Source organism: Dermacentor variabilis, chromosome 11, assembly GCF_050947875.1.
Source record: "Dermacentor variabilis isolate Ectoservices chromosome 11, ASM5094787v1, whole genome shotgun sequence".
NCBI lineage: Eukaryota > Metazoa > Arthropoda > Arachnida > Ixodida > Ixodidae > Dermacentor > Dermacentor variabilis.
In genome coordinates this window covers 46,843,636-46,863,873 of record NC_134578.1, presented here as the reverse complement: position 1 = coordinate 46,863,873, position 20,238 = coordinate 46,843,636, and the positions used below count along the sequence as shown (strand labels likewise).

Below are 20,238 nucleotides of genomic sequence, written 5' to 3'. Positions count from 1 at the left end.
AGGGTGGTGCCGGTGTTTGCGATTGGTCCGCTTTCCCATACTTAGCTTTAGGTGGGTCGTCGAAAATCGCGGCGGCATGCAACGGAAGGTTAAGAATACCGCTAAAACGGATCTTCACCAAAGAAGAGTTGGCTAATTGAGGCTGTAAACGCGTCGAAACTGCTCCAAAACGTTACACTGCCACGCAAAGAGTATTATTCTACGCAAATAAACCCATGCTCTCCGGCAGGTGCGAGTAGTCAGTTCCCGAGCGATCGGCTGAAAATACTGAAAGATATCTTTAGCGGCTCCACAGCCACCGTAGTCCTCGATAAAGAAAGCAGCAAAATCCCAATAAAGAAAGGCGTCAGGCAGGGAGATACGATCTCTCCAATGCTATTCACAGCGTGTTTACAGGAGGTATTCAGAGACCTGGATTGGGAAGAATTGGGGATAAGAGTTAATGGAGAATACCTTAATAACTTGCGATTCGCTGATGATATTGCCTTGCTTAGTAACTCAGGGGACCAACTGTAATGCATGCTCACTGACTTGGAGAGGCAAAGGCGAAGGGTGGGTCTAAAAATTAATCTGCAGGAAACTAAAGTAATGTTTAACAGTCTCGGAAGAGAACAGCAGTTTACGATAGGTAGTGAGGCACTGGAAGTGGTAAGGGAATATATCTACTAAGGACAGGTAGTGACTGCGGATCCGGATCATGAGACTGAAATAATCAGAAGAATAAGAATGGGCTGGGGTGTGTTTGGCAGGCATTCTCAGATCATGAACAGCAGGTTGCCATTATCCCTCAAGAGAAAAGTTTATAACAGCTGTGTCTTACCAGTACTCACGTACGGGGCAGAAACCTGGAGGCTTACGAAAAGGATTCTACTTAAATTGAGGACGACGCAACGGGCTATGGAAAGAAGAATGATAGGTGGAACGTTAAGGGATAAGAAAAGAGCAGATTGGGTGAGGGGACAAACGCGAGTTAATGATATCTTTTTTGAAATCAAGAAAAAGGAATGGGGCATGGGCAGGACACGTAATGAGGAGGGAAGATAACCGGTGGTCTTTAACAGTTACGGAATAGATTCCAAGGGAAGGGAAGCGTAGTAGAGGGTGGCAGAAAGTTAGGTGGGCGGATGAGATTAAGAAGTTTGCAGGGACAACATGGCCACGACTAGTACATGACGGGGGTAGTTGGAGAAGTATGGGAGAGGCCTTTGCCCTGCAGTGGGCGTAACCAGGCTGATGATGACGATGATGATGATGAGTGATCGGCGGCAGCCATCTTTTATTCCTTTCAGAACGGGACAGCCTGCGGCTATTTAGAGAAAAGCTCTATTTTATTCGGCGTATTAATGCATCTTTAACGCGTACACGTCACTTTGACGCGGTGAGTTTTGGCGGCTTTGTGACGTCGCGTGACAGGCAGGAGAAGTGGGTGTAGCCCAAAACCGTTTGACCAATAGCCGAGGTTTAAGGACGAAAAGCGTCGAATAAGAAATAACTATTTTGCTTTTGTTCTTTGCAGTCATGCATAGTAAATGTGTTCACATCATATCAGATGAGGAGTTAGCCCGGTTTTCGTGACGTAGCGTGACAGACAGGCAAAGTTGTTGTGGTTTAAAAAAGTTGCTCGCGAATGGCGGAGGGATCGTTGCAGAATTGGAATAGAAAAGTCTGGAATAGTTTTATGGTATAGCGCCCCATGTTCGTATTGGCACATCCTACCACACCACACAGCACCACGCCATACGGTGCACTGGTCTATACCCACATCGCCCAGCTAGAAGAAAACCTGCTAAAGACAGCACGACAGCCTGATAAAGTGGCCAGGGAGACAAAGTGAACTGCCCAGCCAGAAGATGAACATTTCCTGAAGGAGGCGCGACGTGGCGTGGTGCCATCTCCCGAGGCGACGGAAAATCCGAGACGCAGAACGGACGGACCACTGTCGTTCAAAAGTGCACAGGCAACCCTGTTTCAGTGCCAAAAGACGACAATGAAGTGTATGCGGCCCTGTATTTGCCTTTCGGATGTCGCCATTTGAAATGCCAAATAAAACTTTAGCGTACTAGAAGTTAAAGCTTTAGTGATATTGTGAAAAACATTAGGAAGAACTCGGAAGCAATATTTTTTGTAATGCGTTTGGGCAGTAACTAGGGTATGTAATGCAGTCCTGTAGAATGGGCTGGGGGCCAGAGACTGCATTTTCTTATGTTTTAACTGGTTGTCCCGATCATCTCGTTTTGTTCTCGCAACTTGCCCAGATGTTCTCGTTTGAGTATCCGGATAACAACCCTGGCTTCTGACTCAAAGTAATTTGTAGGTCCCTGATAATGAGAGCTAAAAGCTTTTGTTGCTTAGAATTTGGGTTTGGCAGTAGAGCGTTGTCAAGCCCTTTCGGCACGTTTACTAGATTGTCCAGCGCACTCTCCTACGCTCGCGAGAGTTTGCAGTTTTTTGTCATTTTCAATTTTCCGTGGCACGTCGCCGTCATTGTTCTTTAGGAACTGTAAGCTGAGCAAAATGAAGGGCCTCAATTTCAAACGCCGGCATCACCCTCTTCATCTCCCGTCATAAAAGCTTAGCGGCTATGGTGTTCTGCTGCTAAGCACGAGGTCGCGGGATCAAATCGCAACCGTGGCGACAGTGCTTAGAAGGGGGCGAAATGGGAAAATGTCCGTGTTCTCTGCTTTGGAGGCACGTTAAAGATCCCGTGGTGATTAAAATTATCAGCGCTGTCTACTACAGTGGGCCTTAACAAAATGTTGGTTTTGGCACGTAAACCGCAGAATTCAATTCAAGAGACCGGCACTAAATACTCTAGCAGCAAATTGTTTGTTGTCGGATATAATAGTAGGCGCAAATTTGACATGCTGAAAGGTAAAATAGAGTGGAAATATTTCACGTCTTGTGTGGTACTCCAACAATTCTCAATATGTAAAGTCACTTAAGTGACCTATTGTTTCCAGTCAGAAAATCCTGAAAACTTTTGGCTGCTTGTATTGCGTACACACGTGGTTGTTTCATAGCTGACGTGCTACGGAAAAAGAAAAGGGCCCGACCACACAACCACCCTTGGAAACAGGAAGGTTGCCTTTATTTTTATCGCTAATCCCTTTTGTTCTTCTGTGTAATGCGCAGCTTAGATCAACTACCAACGTGCACTCACCTGTCCAGTCCGTTAAATTCTTCAACATGGCTACTTGTTTAGCGCATTATACGTGTTTCAGCAGTGGAGCCTGAAAGCTTTAGCGGTCAATGCACTCGGGCACCGAAATTTTTTTCTGTGGATGAAAAGACCGGGTGAATAAAGGTTTACCCAGGCAGGTCTATTTTTCCTTCACAACCCAAGTCTCGCATGCATTTGAATCTGTTTCTTTCACACCGTTAGTCAATTTCAGGTAACCTACCGTGCGTGCATGCAGTAACCTACACAAGTGATAAATTTGTTTCAGTTACAGAATTCTGAGCTTCCTTGTAAACGCGCAGTGCTTCACAGACTGCGAGTGGCACTGCAAGTATAATGTGCACTAAAATATTCATTATTTTCAAGCGGAAATTACGGCCTTCAAGCGAAAAGCGAGGGGGAAACGACCACATATGACCGAGCCCTTTGATGCTGGTTAAAGATACTAAAATCGATAAAATCAAAACAGGCGAAGGATAATGACTTTCGCATTAACCTTCAAGAGAAGGTTCACTTTTGACATGGTAGGATGACTTACTTTGCCTTTGGCCCCAGCACTTCCTGTCAGCAAACCTAAAAGACTTTCTGCTTTTCCCTTTACAGCTTATGAACCCACCAGTATATTTAAGACTTCGCAAAAGCGCTTCTCAAGTTGTACGTTTCCGGCAGATTCCTCCATAGTCATGTGTAAGCGTGCTCTTGTGGTGGTACTTATTCTTTCACTCGTCGTGTCGTCACTGGCGTTGCGACGCTTTTTAGGTATGTTATCGCACTAATATTTTATGAACTACTCTGAAAGTGCTGCTTATATAAAAAATGAAGGCATCCAACTATTTTCCACCTGAGAAAAAATTATTCCTGCGAAATTGTACCTCAGAGATCCCTGAAATAACTTCGCGGAACGCTACCTTGACAAACGAGACTAGCATAACTTATCGAATATTTACATCGGTTAATGGAAAAAGCGCAAGATTGTGCCTTTGCCTTTGCAGCAGAAATAACCGCATGTTAGGCGTCTCTCATAGCCTGTGTGTTGCCTTGCGTCTTTTATTGTGCATCTATTTTTACTCTTCAGCTGCCGAGGTATGGAACATCTGAGTTTGTGCTTGTGCTTGTCTACCCGTCTACGAGTTCACACACACAAACACACACACACAAAAAAACAAACAAACATGCATGGCACTGAGCTATGCCGGTGGTGGCATGAAATTATCTTTACAGAATTTTTAAGTGCGGCGCGTTATTCTGCGAGTCAATACTGTTTTTTGCGCTCATCTTGGCCCTTTTATACGGGCCCATCCGAGGCATAGTTCAGTCGAAAGATATTTGGCGCTGCGGCCCCTGGGTGAGGACGAGCAGGCGTGAGGACGAGCAGCGGCAGCGGCGTGGCAGGTGTTCAACCTTGATTGCGCGGAAGATTAGAACGAAGGCAGATCATTGGCATTTACGAGTGCCCAAAAATGGAGTTAATAGCTTCACATCCCAGTGTACTTCCCATTTCGCTCAGGCCAGTACGCGCACTATGGTGTGGTTTATAAACACACCCGATCACACATCCGATCAGCAGGAACGCTAGTGTTTGACCAAGGAGGCTATTTAAGTCTCGTAGTGTGGGGGCGCACAATGCTCATCGGTATTTAGCCACGCTGCCTGTAGGGAAGAAGAGACAGCACTTGTTTTTCTGCTATGCTGTCTCTCACCGTCTTTCGACGCGTGTGCCATGAGTAGAACGCACAGCGCTTTCGTGTCCCTTGCAGAGACGATTGAGCGCAGCGTATGAATGCGTCCACTAATTATGTTATTTTTGAATACAAAGGCACGTCGGTCCTTTGTCGTCTGTTAAAATCTATGCTGCGTCAGTTGAAGTGCTGCCATCGAAAAGTGTTATACCCCTGTGACACGGACTTACCAAAGGATCTTTGAAGTTAAGGTGCATAGAGCATTCAAAGAAACATTAGTTCAAGGGCTATGTGTCACTCTAACATGGTCTCCAGATGACCTCAGCTGAAAATTTTAACAGAAATCAGAACGTACTTAAAATAGAAAAGTGACGGGGGACGAAAAAAAATTGTGTGTCATTCGACTCCGTGGAGGTGCATGACCAGCGAATCTTCGTATGTGGGCATATTATTGGCGAACTGTCAATGACCGTGCGTAGTACACCGTATGCACATAAATGGGAAATAAGGCGCGACCAGTGGTGTTGAGCCTCGTGGCGTCCGAGCCTCATGATGTTGTAGCGAAACGTAGCACAGCACCTTTTACTAACTAATCCCGGCACGTAGAACAGACACGCACCTCACCGCACTCTGAGGGCACATACTGCTTCGCCGTAGCCAAGGTGATCATGCGTTGCTCTACGTGCAGAAGTGCAGTAATGGCCGTGATGTCACCCGAAAACCAAAAGCGGTCGCGCACAGCACCGGCCACAAAAAAATTGGTTCCCCACAAACTCCCTATGAAACCTGGCCGTTGCTCCAGTGAAACGTTCCAATTTTGCGGGATAGCGGCCACATGGACGGTTCGCATTTCTTTCCGCCTCGCGTTCCTCACCGGTAGAACACTTACGAGACAGCCACCCTAGGTGAGTAGAATGAAAGCAAAGGAGATACGCAAACACTTGGAACGCCGACAAAGAGATGGCGGCGCGAACGATGACATGGCCGACACGGGCCAAAGTGTAGTATCTATTCCTGTCCGCTTAATATCTGGTGCAGGTTGCATTTGTAACTAAAGGTACACTAAAGAGGAAAATGATATCTTCTGTATCAGTAAATTACCTCTCTAGGACACCAAAAACACTACTCTTAGTACGATAAAAAGCCCAAGGACAATTTGATGCGCAGTAGCCGATAAAAAATCGTACATGGCACCCAGTTGCGTCGGTGTTGCTGCTGGTGAAAGGCGGTGCCGATACTTCTGTATCTGCTCCCTTATGATTGAGATTCCAAGTGTCACAAAAGTCTTTCCTCCTTATAAACTTCCATTTTTATACATAATTTTTTCTTTAGGGTGCGCTGTAGGCTCCAATAGTATTCTCTGAAAATTTCAAACATCAAACGCGGACTCACTGGACGCAAAGCTTCATTCGACTAGGCATCTTTAATTCACCCGTAGGACAGCGCTCATTCGCCCTTGAAGAAAGAAAATTTGGTTCGAAATACTTTGGAAGTAACCATTTGGGAGGGGTGATACTATCGAGACACCTTAGATAATATCTGAGCATGACAGCTAGAACTGCGACAGTGGCGGCCACAGCGAGAATGGTGACGATGACGAGGGCGCCTAAATACGCCTCTAGCATACGTAAACAATTGCCATCTTAATAAAAAAAGTACAACGTGCATCTTCGGAAACGTGTACTGTTTGGATACCTTCAAGGGCAGGGGTATAATTCACAGTTTTCATAATGCATCAATGTTGAGTTCACAAAACTGGGATATGCGTGAACGATAGGTTGATGGAGCGACGTGAGCAAGTGAACGTATTAGTGGTGGCGCGAGGCTATGCTAGCCTTTGTTGGTAATACCAGTGAACACGCTTGTTTGAAGATGCACATGTTCTGCAGTATTGTGAATATGAAAATGTAGATAAATACACGAGCAGATCGAAATGAACAATAACCTAGGTATGTGAGCACGTATTCTATGGCACTGCCCAAAATTAGGCCGAGCAATGATATTCATGCGACGGGTAGCGTAATACTGCATTTGCGAATTTACAAGTCTCTTCAGCGCACTAAAAAAAAAAAACATCTGCGAAGCAGAGTGTGCAGTATTTATGTATATATTCTAACATTATTTGTAAACTTCTGCAGATATCTTTCGAAGGAAATCAAGTACGGCCCATTCATGTAAGTGCCCTTAAGACTTCAAAATGCTAATGTTTGCAACAGCGCTAAAATAATAATAAGAGTTGAACAAAATTGTAAATAAAGAAATCTTGCAATCCGCTTGCATGGATTACCATAGTATACAAAATTTCAAATATTTAAAGTGCATTACACTCCCAATGATATATCTTACAAGGGATCCCTGCTACCAATTTGTCTCTTCCTCTCTAGTGATTTTTCTGGCTTCATTCCTATTAGCTTGCGATAGCACTTAGCAAATGGCTTGGTGAAATGAATTCCTATGACGGCTGCAAAAAACTCGGCTGATCCTTCCTTTAGAGGAACTGATCATAAGACGAAAGTGAAACGTACATTCTAAGAAGAAGTGGCCGCTTCGTTGCTCTTTTACAAATATAAGTCCATATATGTGCACAGTATCTTATTAAATACAGTTTTGCTTGAAGGGTGAAGCAATGACAACACTGTAAAGCAGGCGAGGCATGTGCTGCTGCACATCGTAACCAGAATCCCGAAGGCTACCAAGCGTCATAGGCATATACGGCGCGGCGGTGGATATGTGTGGGACGAAACTACGTTGTTACATCTTAGTGGCCTTGCGCAACGCGACCCCCAAGAACATGTTCAAACTATGATGATAAGAATGGTTTAATGGCATCCCGTTGAAATGGGGCCATAACAAGAAGTAACCCAACCTGCTTCGTAAACAGGCATGTTATATATGCTTCCTCTGACACCTTTTTCGTATACATCTCTTTATTCTTTTTCTCTTCCTCAAAACTTCTACATCTACCTTTTACCGCTGCCCGTGCGTGTAACGGATCCGGTTGAGTCTATCTTTCGCACGCTTTTTCTCACCAATACTGTACACTTCTCTTACTTATCTCGATGGCTGTCTGGTTCATGCTTCCATTTACTTTAAACCGAAGCGCTTCTGAAAGGTGTACGTCACATACAGTTCTCACTGAGTTAACACAGTCCAATTCCATTAGGATGGGCTTAGTGGTCTCAGGATATTTAAAGCATCATAAAGGTGACTTATATTTTTCAGAATATTTCCTCCTCTATGTTCTTCTCCTGACGGAACCAAATTCAGCCTGAAATAGCAAGGCACTGCCCTTCGTATTATTGTACACATTTTCACCTATAATTTCCTTCTTCCGTTTCATGTGAATCTCCACGGCGCTTTTTTGTTTCCGGTCTTTGCGTGCTGTTTAGTGTCTGTATTTCTCTCACTTTCTGTTTGATGATTCCTGGTTGTCTATTTAGACTTTAAATTACCTTGTACTTGGTTTCCAACATTCCTAAACTCTTTCTGCATTCTGTATCCACGGTTTTGAGGTACAGATACTTGTACACTCTAGCCACCAATATATTTTAATCAATGTTCCTGAGTTTTTATTCAAAACTAATTTTGCATTGGGGGGGGGGGGCGCTCCTATGACTTCAAAAGAGGCCCAACCCACGTCATCCTGCGCTGCCTTGTTTGCGGTTTTTTACCGTCGGCTCACAAAGCCAACCGGCCTATTGATGTTTCCTTAACTTGCAGTTCCCACAAGATACCTGATTTTCAGCACAAAATGGCATTTGGGAAAGTTACCGCTGGCGCCGTCAATCACTTCGAGATTCCACACACCACCCGATTTATCTTAGCCCCAAAGTGTGTTTCATTATTACTGCATTCCCCTTCCTCTTTATTTCAACATGTTCTTGGAGGGTGTTTGAGTAAATCTTTTCATTGTTGGTGTACACGCCGAAGTACTTATATTGCTTGACAACGGGTATGACTTGCTGTTGAAATGATAACAGACAAGTACTTGTCTCCTGATCATGATTTTTCCTTTAACTGTGCTAAATCATTACTATATATTTGTCACAACGTTGCAACACATTCACAAGTCTCTGTAAATCTCTTGCGTAGTCCGCCCACACCAGTTCAGCGTCCTTATGTAGCAGCCTTTGTCAATCACGAGTGTAAACAAATTTAAGCCTAATTCTTTCTTTTCCAGCAGTATTTGTCCTTGCCATAAAGCGCAAACGAATTAGACAGGAGTAATTGTTGCTTCACTCCTTGGTAAATTCCCACCACTTCATTGCATTTCCGGCCTTCAGATAGAATTCGTATTTGGTTTTCCCTATAGATCTCCCACACCAGTTGCACGAACTTGTCATCTATGCTTTTATTCTGAAGAATATAGCGTAGGAATTCATTGTATACGTTGTCGTAGGCTGCATTATTACCCAGAAATGCTATCCACAAATGACGAAATGAGCTGGTGCAAACGCATCCTACAAGCGTCTTCCTGGTCTGAAGCCATTGAGTATAGTACCCCCAGTATACAATTTTTCTACATCCACTTCGACAGTTTGTTCTATAGCTTGCATTGCTATTCTATATATCTCAGAAGTTGCAATACCTTTTTGTATCCGCTCGTCCTATCCTTATCACCTTATCCTTTGCAGAGAAGGTTCACCTTGTTTTCACACTATTCGAGTGAAATTTTCTTCGTTTTGTATTCTTGCTCTAAGGCATTAGCAAGCAGTGCCATTTTTGTGTGGACCAAGGTGTTTTCTTAGCTGCATTTCAATCTCTCCGTTTTCTCTGTGGCTTTTGGATCTGTCTCAGTTGGAACTGCGCTTTCTTGACGCCGACATTATTTATAATATCATCACTGATGTGCCGATGTGCATTGTCTGCTTCGAATATATTACTGTCTTCCTCCCTTATGGAAATTGCGAATATCTAGTTGGAACTCCGAGAGCTATTCAATGGTTATAGACTATTATTGGTGCGCCTTGGCCTTTTTGCGAGTGTTATATACCTAATGCTTACCTGTACCTTTATTTTCTAATGCAGGAGCTCACAGGCCACACTTTCTTTCTCGGACCACATTTTCTTGTTATCCTACCTTTTCGGCTCCTCGATGATTCGCAGGCTCTTGCTTACGGTCTCCTATAGCTAGCTTTATTTCTTTGTTCCGCTACTTGGTGGCTCAAACATAACCCACCGCCATGCCACACAGCGCTGAGTGTGGTAGAGGATCATTTTCGAAGAAGCGCAAAAAGGTCTATGAACGCCGTCGCCCGTAGATGCCGACTGAATTGGACCAGAAGAGACCTCCACCCACTAGTACATCTAAAGCTCTATATGTGTACAGGCTGCTGGGCTTGTCTCCTATATAGTTACAAAAAAACGGGAAATCAACCTTATCAAAAGCAAAAATTTCATTATCTACCAAGTATTTCAGTAAGATGCAGGTTCTTTTTGCTCCCTCTGGAGAGTAGAGGCTTTACTTTTCCCCTTGAGCATCCGAGATGCGCCTCCAGAGATTCTCTATGCAAGTGAGGAGTACTGCCTCTAAGGATAACGCTAAGGAGGCTTCGGATTGGTGGAAGCAGACAACGACAAAAATTGAAGACACTTTGTGCCATTGTCAGATGAGAGCAGGACTTGGCACCCACTGGCGCCGTGTCCCAGAACTTACGTGTACTCATCGACCCATCATCATTCCCTACATTGACCCCGGCACATTCCACTACCCGAGTTTACAGAGTTAAGGGCATTGATTCGGGCCAACGATCCTTCCCTACAGGGGGCCCTCTGTGGAGCAGCACGAAGTGATCGACTGCACTCAACACACAAACAGCCATGTCGGCCTTCAAGGACACGAACCTAGCAGAACCTCGGATTGGCAAAACACGAAAGATGCCAAGACAAACAACCATAAAGACCTCAAAAGCAGTCCCCGCGGCAACGCAACAGCGCCCTGGTGTACAGGGACCAGTTCTGGCTCTGGGTTCCACAAGCACAAGTGAGAACCGATGGATTGACTGGGAAACACTGCGAATTCAAGCGGCGTTAAATATAATAACTTGCATAGTTTTTCCACCTCCCTCGTTAAAAATCTTGGCAGGGAGAGCGCAGGCTCCATCCATGCTTTTGCAAGCACTTTGTAAGGACACGGCGCCCTCCCTCTGAAAAATCCATCACAGCGTGCTGAGCAAACTTGGTACGAGCACTGGACATAAAGGAGCGCGAACGGGCTGATTGCCTGCTTATGGAACGGGTGCAATTAGTCGACAATTAGAAATACAACACATGGGATGCTGGAAAGACTAGCCACCCGTTGAAGGACAGCTGCAGAAAGCAAGCAGTGCGAAAAGATTTTGATCGTATCCTACCAACTACCACAAAAGGGGCACACCCCTCAAGTTGGGATTGGTGCGAAGCGTTTGTAGCTAACCAGGAGACAGCCACGCGCTAGGTCGTACACGAACGCCGATGAACATCAACGAAGCTGGCCATGATGAGCTTCCAGCTTGGCCTGTGGAAGGACAGATCGTGTCGCTGACACTGCGGAGGGAAACCTGGGCTGAGGTTATGATGTCATTCCTGATTTTAAGTCACAACTACATTGATTCCAGCGTTAAATTTCCGACGCGCACCACAGAATTGGCTCTCACTGCTTAAATAATGGAAGGGGATCCTTAATTAGGCACACCGTGAGAAAATCTGTTTCCCGTAAAGAAACGCAGTCGAGTGCTAAGAAAAACACACGTAATGCTTCGCGTCAGGAGTACATCAGAATTGACAGCAACTTGGGTTCACCTGGAGTGTAGTGCAGTAGCCACAATGCCCCGGTGAGACATTCTGAGACCACCTTTAACCTTTGTCAGTTTAAGCACCCACGGAGCCGCAAAGCTAGTTGTCCCTTTGTTAAGAAGATGAAAGAGTTGAAGATGAACTAGCTCAGCAAATTACGTTTGGTTCGGGTTGGAATTGGAGACGCGCGTGCTATGTACGTAAGGAACGAAAATGTAAGTTATCGAAGAATTGTCGTTTGAGTTGTTAATGGGTACCAGAACAGGCTGAATCCCTGAGTACTGGTTTCAAGCTTCTCCTTAGCTTCCTACCAGTTTTCAGGAGACAGGCCGCCTGGGCGGAATTGGAAACCTAGAGTTAGCAAGCGCGCCGTTACGGCTAGACCATGAACGCACTAGGGACTGAGTGGGGTGAAGTTGAAGTACATGGCTGCGCTTCGGGAACTGTTCAACCTTGCACCACTTAATTGTCTGCAGTAATTGTCCATGACATCTAAAACAGTGCACGCTGCTATCCAGTCTGTTATGATATGCCTTATCCGGATGATCGCAGAGGGCAAACGGAGGGCAACCCTGTGAAAGTAGGAACCTGCCAATTCTGCTGTCCCAGGGCAGCGTCTACAGAAGCGGTTCAAAAGCGCTGTATTTACATGTACTATTTAGAAGTACATCTAACCCGACGGCGTATAGCAACTCTAGTTTAGTACTGAACTCTTGGTCGGGGCAACAGGGCCACGTTTTGCATTCCTCGTTGCCCCGCCTCGAAAATTTAGTCTAATAACCACTGGGTCGTTTTCAGGACGGTCTACCGGCACAACAACCAACAATCCGTAATAAGATCGTTGTGCGTTCGGTCCGCTGGCTATTAAATCATTGAGCCTCGTCTACGCCCACTTTCTTTTTGCTCAGTCCAAGGCTTTCACGGAGAGGCTCACAAACGCCTAGCAATCATGCATTTCGCGAAAGGACATGCGTACACAGCGTAAAGCAACAAAGGCCAGCACAGTGGGTGCATTAAAATACTATGCAGAAAACACCTGCATACATAGGGACGGGATGAAAAACATGTGCTTTGACTCCCTGTCCCAAGCTTGTACAGGCGTACGACCTTCGGAATCTCCAATTGTGGATAAGTGCCGGCCATACGCGAGCAAAGGCCATCACTACGGCACTTAAGCTTCGCGTACATTTTGCTTTCTGAATGACAAGTAAGCACTCTCTGGAAGTCCACATCTGCTCAGCGCCAAACCCTTTACCTCTCCTTAGTCTTAAAAGGTATTCGCACGGTGGCCGAAACTGCCGTGGTGCGCGCAGTGAACAATGACTTCGCTGTGCACGCATTCTATGTTGGGTGGACTGCGTCTGAAGCCAGGAGCGACACAAACCTCTTAGATTTAACCGCAAAAAGATCACACCAAAGATGCATGTTGCGCGGCGCCAATTGTAATCGTTCCTGAAGACAGCTTTGTTCAGTAATGGGCGTAGTCAAGCACCCCGGGAGCCGTTCTCATGGACCCCCACCCTCCTGGTTTGCACGGCGCCAGCATGTATAACTCTATAATTCTTTTTCTGGTTCTAATCGGCTTTCCTCGTAGCGGGAAGAATCGGCCAATATCATGAGCCGTCCTCCTGTCTCATCTCGGTGCCGTACACTGTGACAAGCAACCGCCGCTCAGAACAAATCCTCGCACTGTGTTCTCGTCAAGTAAGAATCCTCGGCAAGGTACTGCGAGACGTCTTTTTAACCTTTCTTTGCAGCCATTCCATTCGGCGGGACCGAAAGGAAGGAATACGCGGGTTTCAGTATTTTCAAGACAAAATCAGGGAAATTAATAGCGCTTTTTCAATCGCAGGCTTACACTTTCTAACACCTGTATGCCTACTTTTCTAACCAGAAGGGAGGCATAAAAAGGCTAAGTATCGCCATTTTCGCGTATTCGCCTGAGGTTCAGTTGCGACAACTGCCAGAGGGAACACGAAAGCCGCGGCATCGCTCAGCGGAGAGCCTCACCACCGTCACCTCATGAAGCCTTGCGGCGCATGGGCAATCAAAGTGATTGGCGAAAAGCCTGGCGAACTGCCTACTATGGTGAGTCGTCTGCGAAAATTTCACGAGGTGCAGTTGGATGCAGTAGCTAAGTTTCGGCGCTTCTAGAGCGGGCTGCCTACCTTCCAATCATTGGCGCTCTCTCCAAGCATCCGTACTCAAAGAAACACCGCCCGCTATCCTCCACCGCATTTTGAGGCATTTATTTGTGTACTTTCCTCACCGGGAATTGTTCACTGAACAGATTTAGATCTCTGCTGCAAATAATGCGATAGTTTTTTCGTTTTCACTAAGCTCGTTTAGAGAAGTTGTTCATAACGCAGCCGCACAGTAAGTTCAGAGCAATTTTACTTTTACAGCCGAAATTCTCTTGTGCAGTTAATTTTTTTTTCCTGCCCAGGTCATGGAGTTGATTATTAGGTTGTTCAATCGCGTCGAAGATACCGAGCATGAAATCTTAATTTATGGTCACCAGCATTAAGGTGCTAGGACCTAATGAATCTCTTGGTATTTAGGCTCCAAGTAACACTGACTGTTTTACCCGTGAAAAGTTCCTGAGTTAGGACGTTCGTTCATGCATTCCGTGGGTATATAACTTCAGTTAAACCTGAAAAAAGTGAGAGAGGGTGCACTTTGCAATTTTTTACGTATTTACAATGAACACAACGCATGCGGATACAACATAAATATCAGTTTTGCCGAAGTAGTTATGCTTCTTCCACCTATAGCGGTTTTCATACCTAACGCGTATGCAGTATCCAGTGTTGACCATGTATTTTTTATCTCTTTACCAACACAGCTGTAAATGTTGCATTTGAAATAGAAGGCGTCATTTTTTTATACCTTCGTCTGGCTCAATTACTTTTGTTAGCAAGTTATGACCTACTAGAGTACACCGAGTGCAAAATGTTCAGTGAGGAATTTAAACTATGGAAGAGAAAGAAATGACATAAATTTCAAAAAGCTAACCATATTGTACATTATGTTGAAATCTATATCTACAGAAAGAAATGGAATAGAACGTTACGTATACGCTTAACGGAGTGTACTTATAGAAGAGGTATAAGATTGGGGACGGGGATAAGTAAAGTTGCAGCGTGTGTTATAAAGGATTGAAACCCTGTGTAAGCAGCATTTATATTTTTTTTTGCAGCCCACAAACACTTCAGGAACAGTACAATTCCCAACTCGTGTGAGTATGAAGTTATGTTGTGATATCTTCTCGAAAAAAATTGGTAGGGAGTTATGTAAAACCTTTAGTTATCCTTTGTAAGTTTTCTTCTGAATTGGGTATGATAACGTCAGAAGAAGTCCTTGCTCATAGTAGGAGTACCCTGCTGTCTACAGCGAGACGCGGTGTGAAACCTAATGTTCCACTCGGCCAGCATTTTGTATACGCCTATGGTACGTTTCGGTAGCTAGAACAACACGCCGATGGCCATTGGCGAGAAAAAAAAATGCAAACAACGATCGCCGGCATGTACTACTGTCCTTGCTGACGAGACCGGTTCTCTACGTTTAATGTTTGGCGGGAAAAAACTACTGAAATTGTTTTAACAAGCTTTCTTATTTACAAAGCACCATTAAATATTGCATGATTTGTGCACTCGATGTACAAGGTCGAAAACAAACGTGGGCATTGAGAAAATCATGCTATGCCGTCTTGGGCTCGTCATTTGTTCAACTTCACGTAAGTATTGCTATTGGTAACTACGGGAATGGCAGACCACATGGGAACGCAAAATGTCGATAGCCTGCCTTTTTTGGCATAGATGTTTACGCATTATCCTTACACGTGGCAGTTATGTTAGATGAGGTAAGTAAGATCCACCACGCGTCAGTTTCATAACGATTTTATGCAAAGAACAGATATTATTGCGCTCACCAACCACGACAGAGTGACAGCACTGAGTCCTTTATGAAATGGAACTAGCGATTCAGCCACTGAGATTTTCTGAATACGGTCTGTGGAAGCCTGTTCTCATATTCAGTACCAGCGTCTTCTCGGCGTGGTGAATTCATTTAATGACAGTACGCTATCACTTTGATTTCCAGGATTACTCGTACTCTTACCAACAGCTTCCTGCTACACTTGCTTATTTGTCCACACGTGATAAACGAGATAATTAATAATTAAAACTTCTGTTGTTATTTCAGCCAAAAATCATCCATTTTACCTATGTCATATGCATGCGTCAATACTATTACAACCACTAGGATTTTTTTCAGCAATGTGAGAACAAAGCAAACCAGCGAATCTGGTTGCCCCGAGCTGAAAGCCGGCCTCAAAATGACACCTTCTGCATATTTCCACTCTCACATTGTGAAATGTACAATATCGATGTTATTGCCTTAGCCGTGTATGACACAGCTAATTGGATTTCGTGTGTTTTTGTAGTGTGTGTTTGCGTGCGTACGTGTCTATGTGCGCATGTACCAGAAAGTGAGCGACCACAATGCGGAGATATGCCTTACAGAGAAATTGCAGGCAGTTCACGTATTAACAGTGATTCGGACAAAGTCTAGTTGGGTAGCACATGCAACGGCGTTGAGCAGGTAGTACTTCGCACAATAAAGTGCAAAAAAGAATGGGTGTCGGAGAAAGAAGAGGTAGTGGAGGGTGGCCGTCTATTGTCCTATTGTATGAGTATCTTGAATAATTTCACGGAGGTTCGTTGTGCAGCGATCATAACAGAGGCCGCGAATGATGTCAAAAATTTAAAGGAAACTACACCACACAGAATATGCTACGTGTTCGAAAAGGAACTCTGCAATGGAATTGGTGGTCTTTAGATTTAAATGTTACTGATTGCGGTGCAGTGGTCACAATAGGGGACGCAGAAAACGGCGGCCACCGCCTTAAAGACGTCTGCACACCGACCTACACATTCTTAGAATCCGCTTTCATGGACTGCCACAGCATACATAATTTGAAATATTTCCAGCGCGTTATGCTCATGACGACATATCTTACAAGGGATCCTTGCTACCACTTTGCCTCTTTCTTTCTAGTGATTTTTCTGGTTTCGTTCCCATTAGCTTGCGATAGCACTTAGGGAATTGCTTGGTGAAATAATTACTACGACGGCCGGAAAAAACTTGGTTGATCCTTCCTTCAGAGGAACCGATCATAACACGAAAGTGAAACGTATATACTAAAAAGCTGTGGTAGCTTCGTTGCCCTTCTACAAATATAAGTTCATATATGTGCACAATATCTTATTAAATACAGTTTTGCTTGAAGGGCGAAGCAAACACAACGCTATAAAGCACGCTAGCAATGTGCTGCTGCACATCGTAACCAGCATCCCGAAGGCTACCAAGCCTCATGAGCATATACGGCGCGGCGGTAGCTATATATAGGACGAAACTACGTTGTTACAACTGTAATGGCATTGCACCCGCCCGCCAATAAACAAGTGCAAATTATGATAATGACAATGATTTAGTGGTATCCCATTGAAATGGGGCGATTCAAGAAGTAACCGAACCTGTTTCATAATTAGGCATGCTATATCTATTTCTTATTCTAGCTTTTTCCTATACATTTCTTTGTTCATCTTTCTCTTCCTCAAAACTTCTATACCTACTTTGTACCGCTACCACTGCCTGTAACGGATGCGGTCGTATGAATCTCTTGCCTGCTTTTCCCCACCAATACTGTACACTTGCTTCTCTCGACGCCTGTATGTTTCATGCCCTTCCATCCACTATAAATCGAAGCGCTTCTGGACGGTGTACGTCACCTAGGGATGTCACTGGGGTATTACCGTCGAATTCCATTAGGATGGGCTTAGTGGTCTCGGGATTTTTAATGCAGCATACAGATGGCTGATATTTTTCCGAATATTTCATCCTGTATGTTCTTCTCGTGACGGAACCAACTCCAGCCTGAAATGGCAAGCCACTTCCTTTCGTATTATCGTAGATTTTTTCGCCCGTAATTTCTTCCTTCCGTTTCTTGTGAATCTCCACAACTCTTTCTTGCTTCCATTCTTTCCGTCCTGTTGAGTGTCTGTATTTCTCTCACTTTCTGTTTGATGATTCCTGGTTGTCTATTTAGACTTTAAGTTAAGTGTCTGTATTTCTCTCACTTTCTGTTTGATGATTCCTGGTTGTCTATTTAGACTTTAAGTTACCGTATACTTGGTTGCCAGCTTTCCTGAGCTCTTCCTCAATTCTATATCCACGCTTTTGTGTTACAGATACTTGTGCACTTTATCTACTCATTTAGTTTCATCCACGTTTCTGAGTCTTTATTCAAAACTAATTTTGCTTTGCGCTCCTTTGACTTCAAGAGATGCAAAACCAATGTCATCCTGCACTGCCTCGTTCGTGATTTTTTACCGTGGGCTCCCCAAGCCAACCGGCCTATTGATGTTTATTGAACTTTCGATAGGGGCAAGATACCTCATTTTAAGCACAAAATGGCTTTGTTCAAATTTAGCGCTGGCGCTTTTAATCCTTTCCAGGTTCCACGCACCATATCATTCATTGTAGCCCGCAATTGTTTTTCATTACTACTGCATTCCTCTTCCCCCTTATTTTAATATGATCTTGGTTGGTGTGTGAGTAAATCTTTGCATTGTTTGTGTATACGCCGACGTATTTATTCTGCTTGACAACGGGTAGGACTTGCTGTTGAAATGATAACAGGGAACTACTTGTCTCTTGATCATGATTACCCATTTATCTGCGCCAAACCTTAATTCTATAATTTTCACAACGTTGCAACACGTTTGCAAGTCTCTGAAAATCTCTTGCATCGTCCACGCGCATTAGTTCATAGTCCATCCGTTGAAGCCTTTGTCAACTACGAGTGTAAAATGAACCAAATCCTAGTTCTTTGTCTTTGAGCCGTCTTTCTATGTCCTTACCATAAAGCGGGAGCAACAAAGTACACTGAGGAGATTGTTACTTCAGTCCATGGTAAATTCCTACCACTTCATTGCATTTCTGTCCTTCCCATAAAATTAGTATTCCGTTTTCGTCATAGATCTCTCTCTGCAGTTCCATGAACTTGTCATCTATGTTTTTATAACGGAGAATATAACATTAAATTCATTGTCTACGTAGTCGTAGGCTCCCTTAATATCTAGAAATGCTTTCGACAAATGACTATTCTGAGCTTTCGAAATCACAATCCGCAGAATTGGCGCAAAGATCCTTCAAGCGTCTCCTTTGTATCGACCTGTTGTATTGTTCCCCGAGTATACCATTCTTCTGCGCCCACTTCGGCAGTTTTAGTTCTATAGCTTGCACTGCTATTCTATATATCTCCGACGTTACTCTAACTTGCCAGTACGAGCTCGTCCAATCCTTATCACCTTATCATTCGTATATAAGGGTCATCTTCTTTTCACGCCATTCGACTGAATTTTTCTTCGTTTTATATTCTTGCTCTATGGTTTTAGGAAACAGTACCGTGCTCTGTGGACCAAGGTGTTTTATCAGCTGCATTTTAATCTCTCCGTTTTCTCTGTGGCTGCTGTATCTGTCAGTCGGAACTGCGCTTTTTTGACGCCGACATTATCCATGATAACATCACTGATGTGCCGATGTGCATCGTCTGCTTCGAATATATTACTGTCTTCCTCCCTTATGGAAATTGCAAATATTTAGTTGGAACTCCGAGTGCTATAAATTGGTTACAGAATATTTTTGGTGTGCCTTAGCCTTCTTGCAAATGTTATTTACCTAAGGCTTACGTGTACATTTATTTTCTATAGAAGGAGCTCACAGGACACATTTTCTTTCTCCGAGCACATTTTCCTTTTATCCTACCTTTTCGGCTTCTCGATGATCCGCAGGCTCTTGCTTACGCTCTCCTGTAGCTTGCTTTATTTTCTTGTTCCACGACATGCGTGCCTACAACTTCAATCGCCGCTGTGCCACAAAGCGGTGAGTGTGGTCGGGGATCATTTTCGAAAAAGCGCGAAAAAGGGCCATGAACGCCGTCGCTCGTAGACGCCGACACAATTGGTTTAGAACGGACGTCCAGCCATTAACATATCTAAAGCTCTTAGCTGTGTACAAGCTGACGGACTTGTCTTCTACGTAATTACTGAAAAAATCGGGAAATCAACCTTAACAAAAGTAATATTCCATTATCTACCAAATCTTTCAGTAAGATGCAGGTTCTTTTTCGTCCCTCTCAAGGGTAGAGGCACTACTTTTCCACTTGGGCGCCCGAGATACACCACAAGAGATTGTCTATGTAAGTGAGGAGTACTGCCTCTAAGGATAACGCTAAAGAACCTTTGGATTGGTCGAAGCAGACGACGACAATTGAAGACACTTTGTGCCTTTGTCAGATGGGAGTAGGGGTTGGCACCCACCAGCGCCATGTCCCAGAACTTACGTGTACTCATGAACCCATCCTCACCCGCCGTGGTTGCTCAGTGGCTATGGTGTTGGGCTGCTGAGCACGAGGTCGCGGGATCGAATCCCGGCCACGGCAGCCGCATTTCGATGGGGGCGAAATGCGAAAACACCCGTGTGCTTATATTTAGGTGCACGTTAAAGAACCCCAGGTGGTCAAAATTTCTGGAGTCCTCCACT

At 44.4% G+C, this 20,238-nt stretch overlaps 1 protein-coding gene across 1 annotated transcript in view; it reads left to right on the top strand.

Moving 5' to 3' along the window:
* Positions 1-3,792: 3,792 nt before the first annotated feature.
* The window catches only part of LOC142563875 (uncharacterized), a 46,721-nt gene continuing 30,275 nt past the window's right edge, over positions 3,793-20,238 (top strand). The window contains exons 1-3 of the mRNA XM_075674552.1: positions 3,793-3,937; positions 6,996-7,031; positions 14,831-14,869. Of these exons, the coding sequence (XP_075530667.1) occupies positions 3,862-3,937; positions 6,996-7,031; positions 14,831-14,869 (151 nt within the window). The 5' untranslated portion in view covers positions 3,793-3,861. The remainder of the gene's footprint in view (positions 3,938-6,995; positions 7,032-14,830; positions 14,870-20,238) is intronic.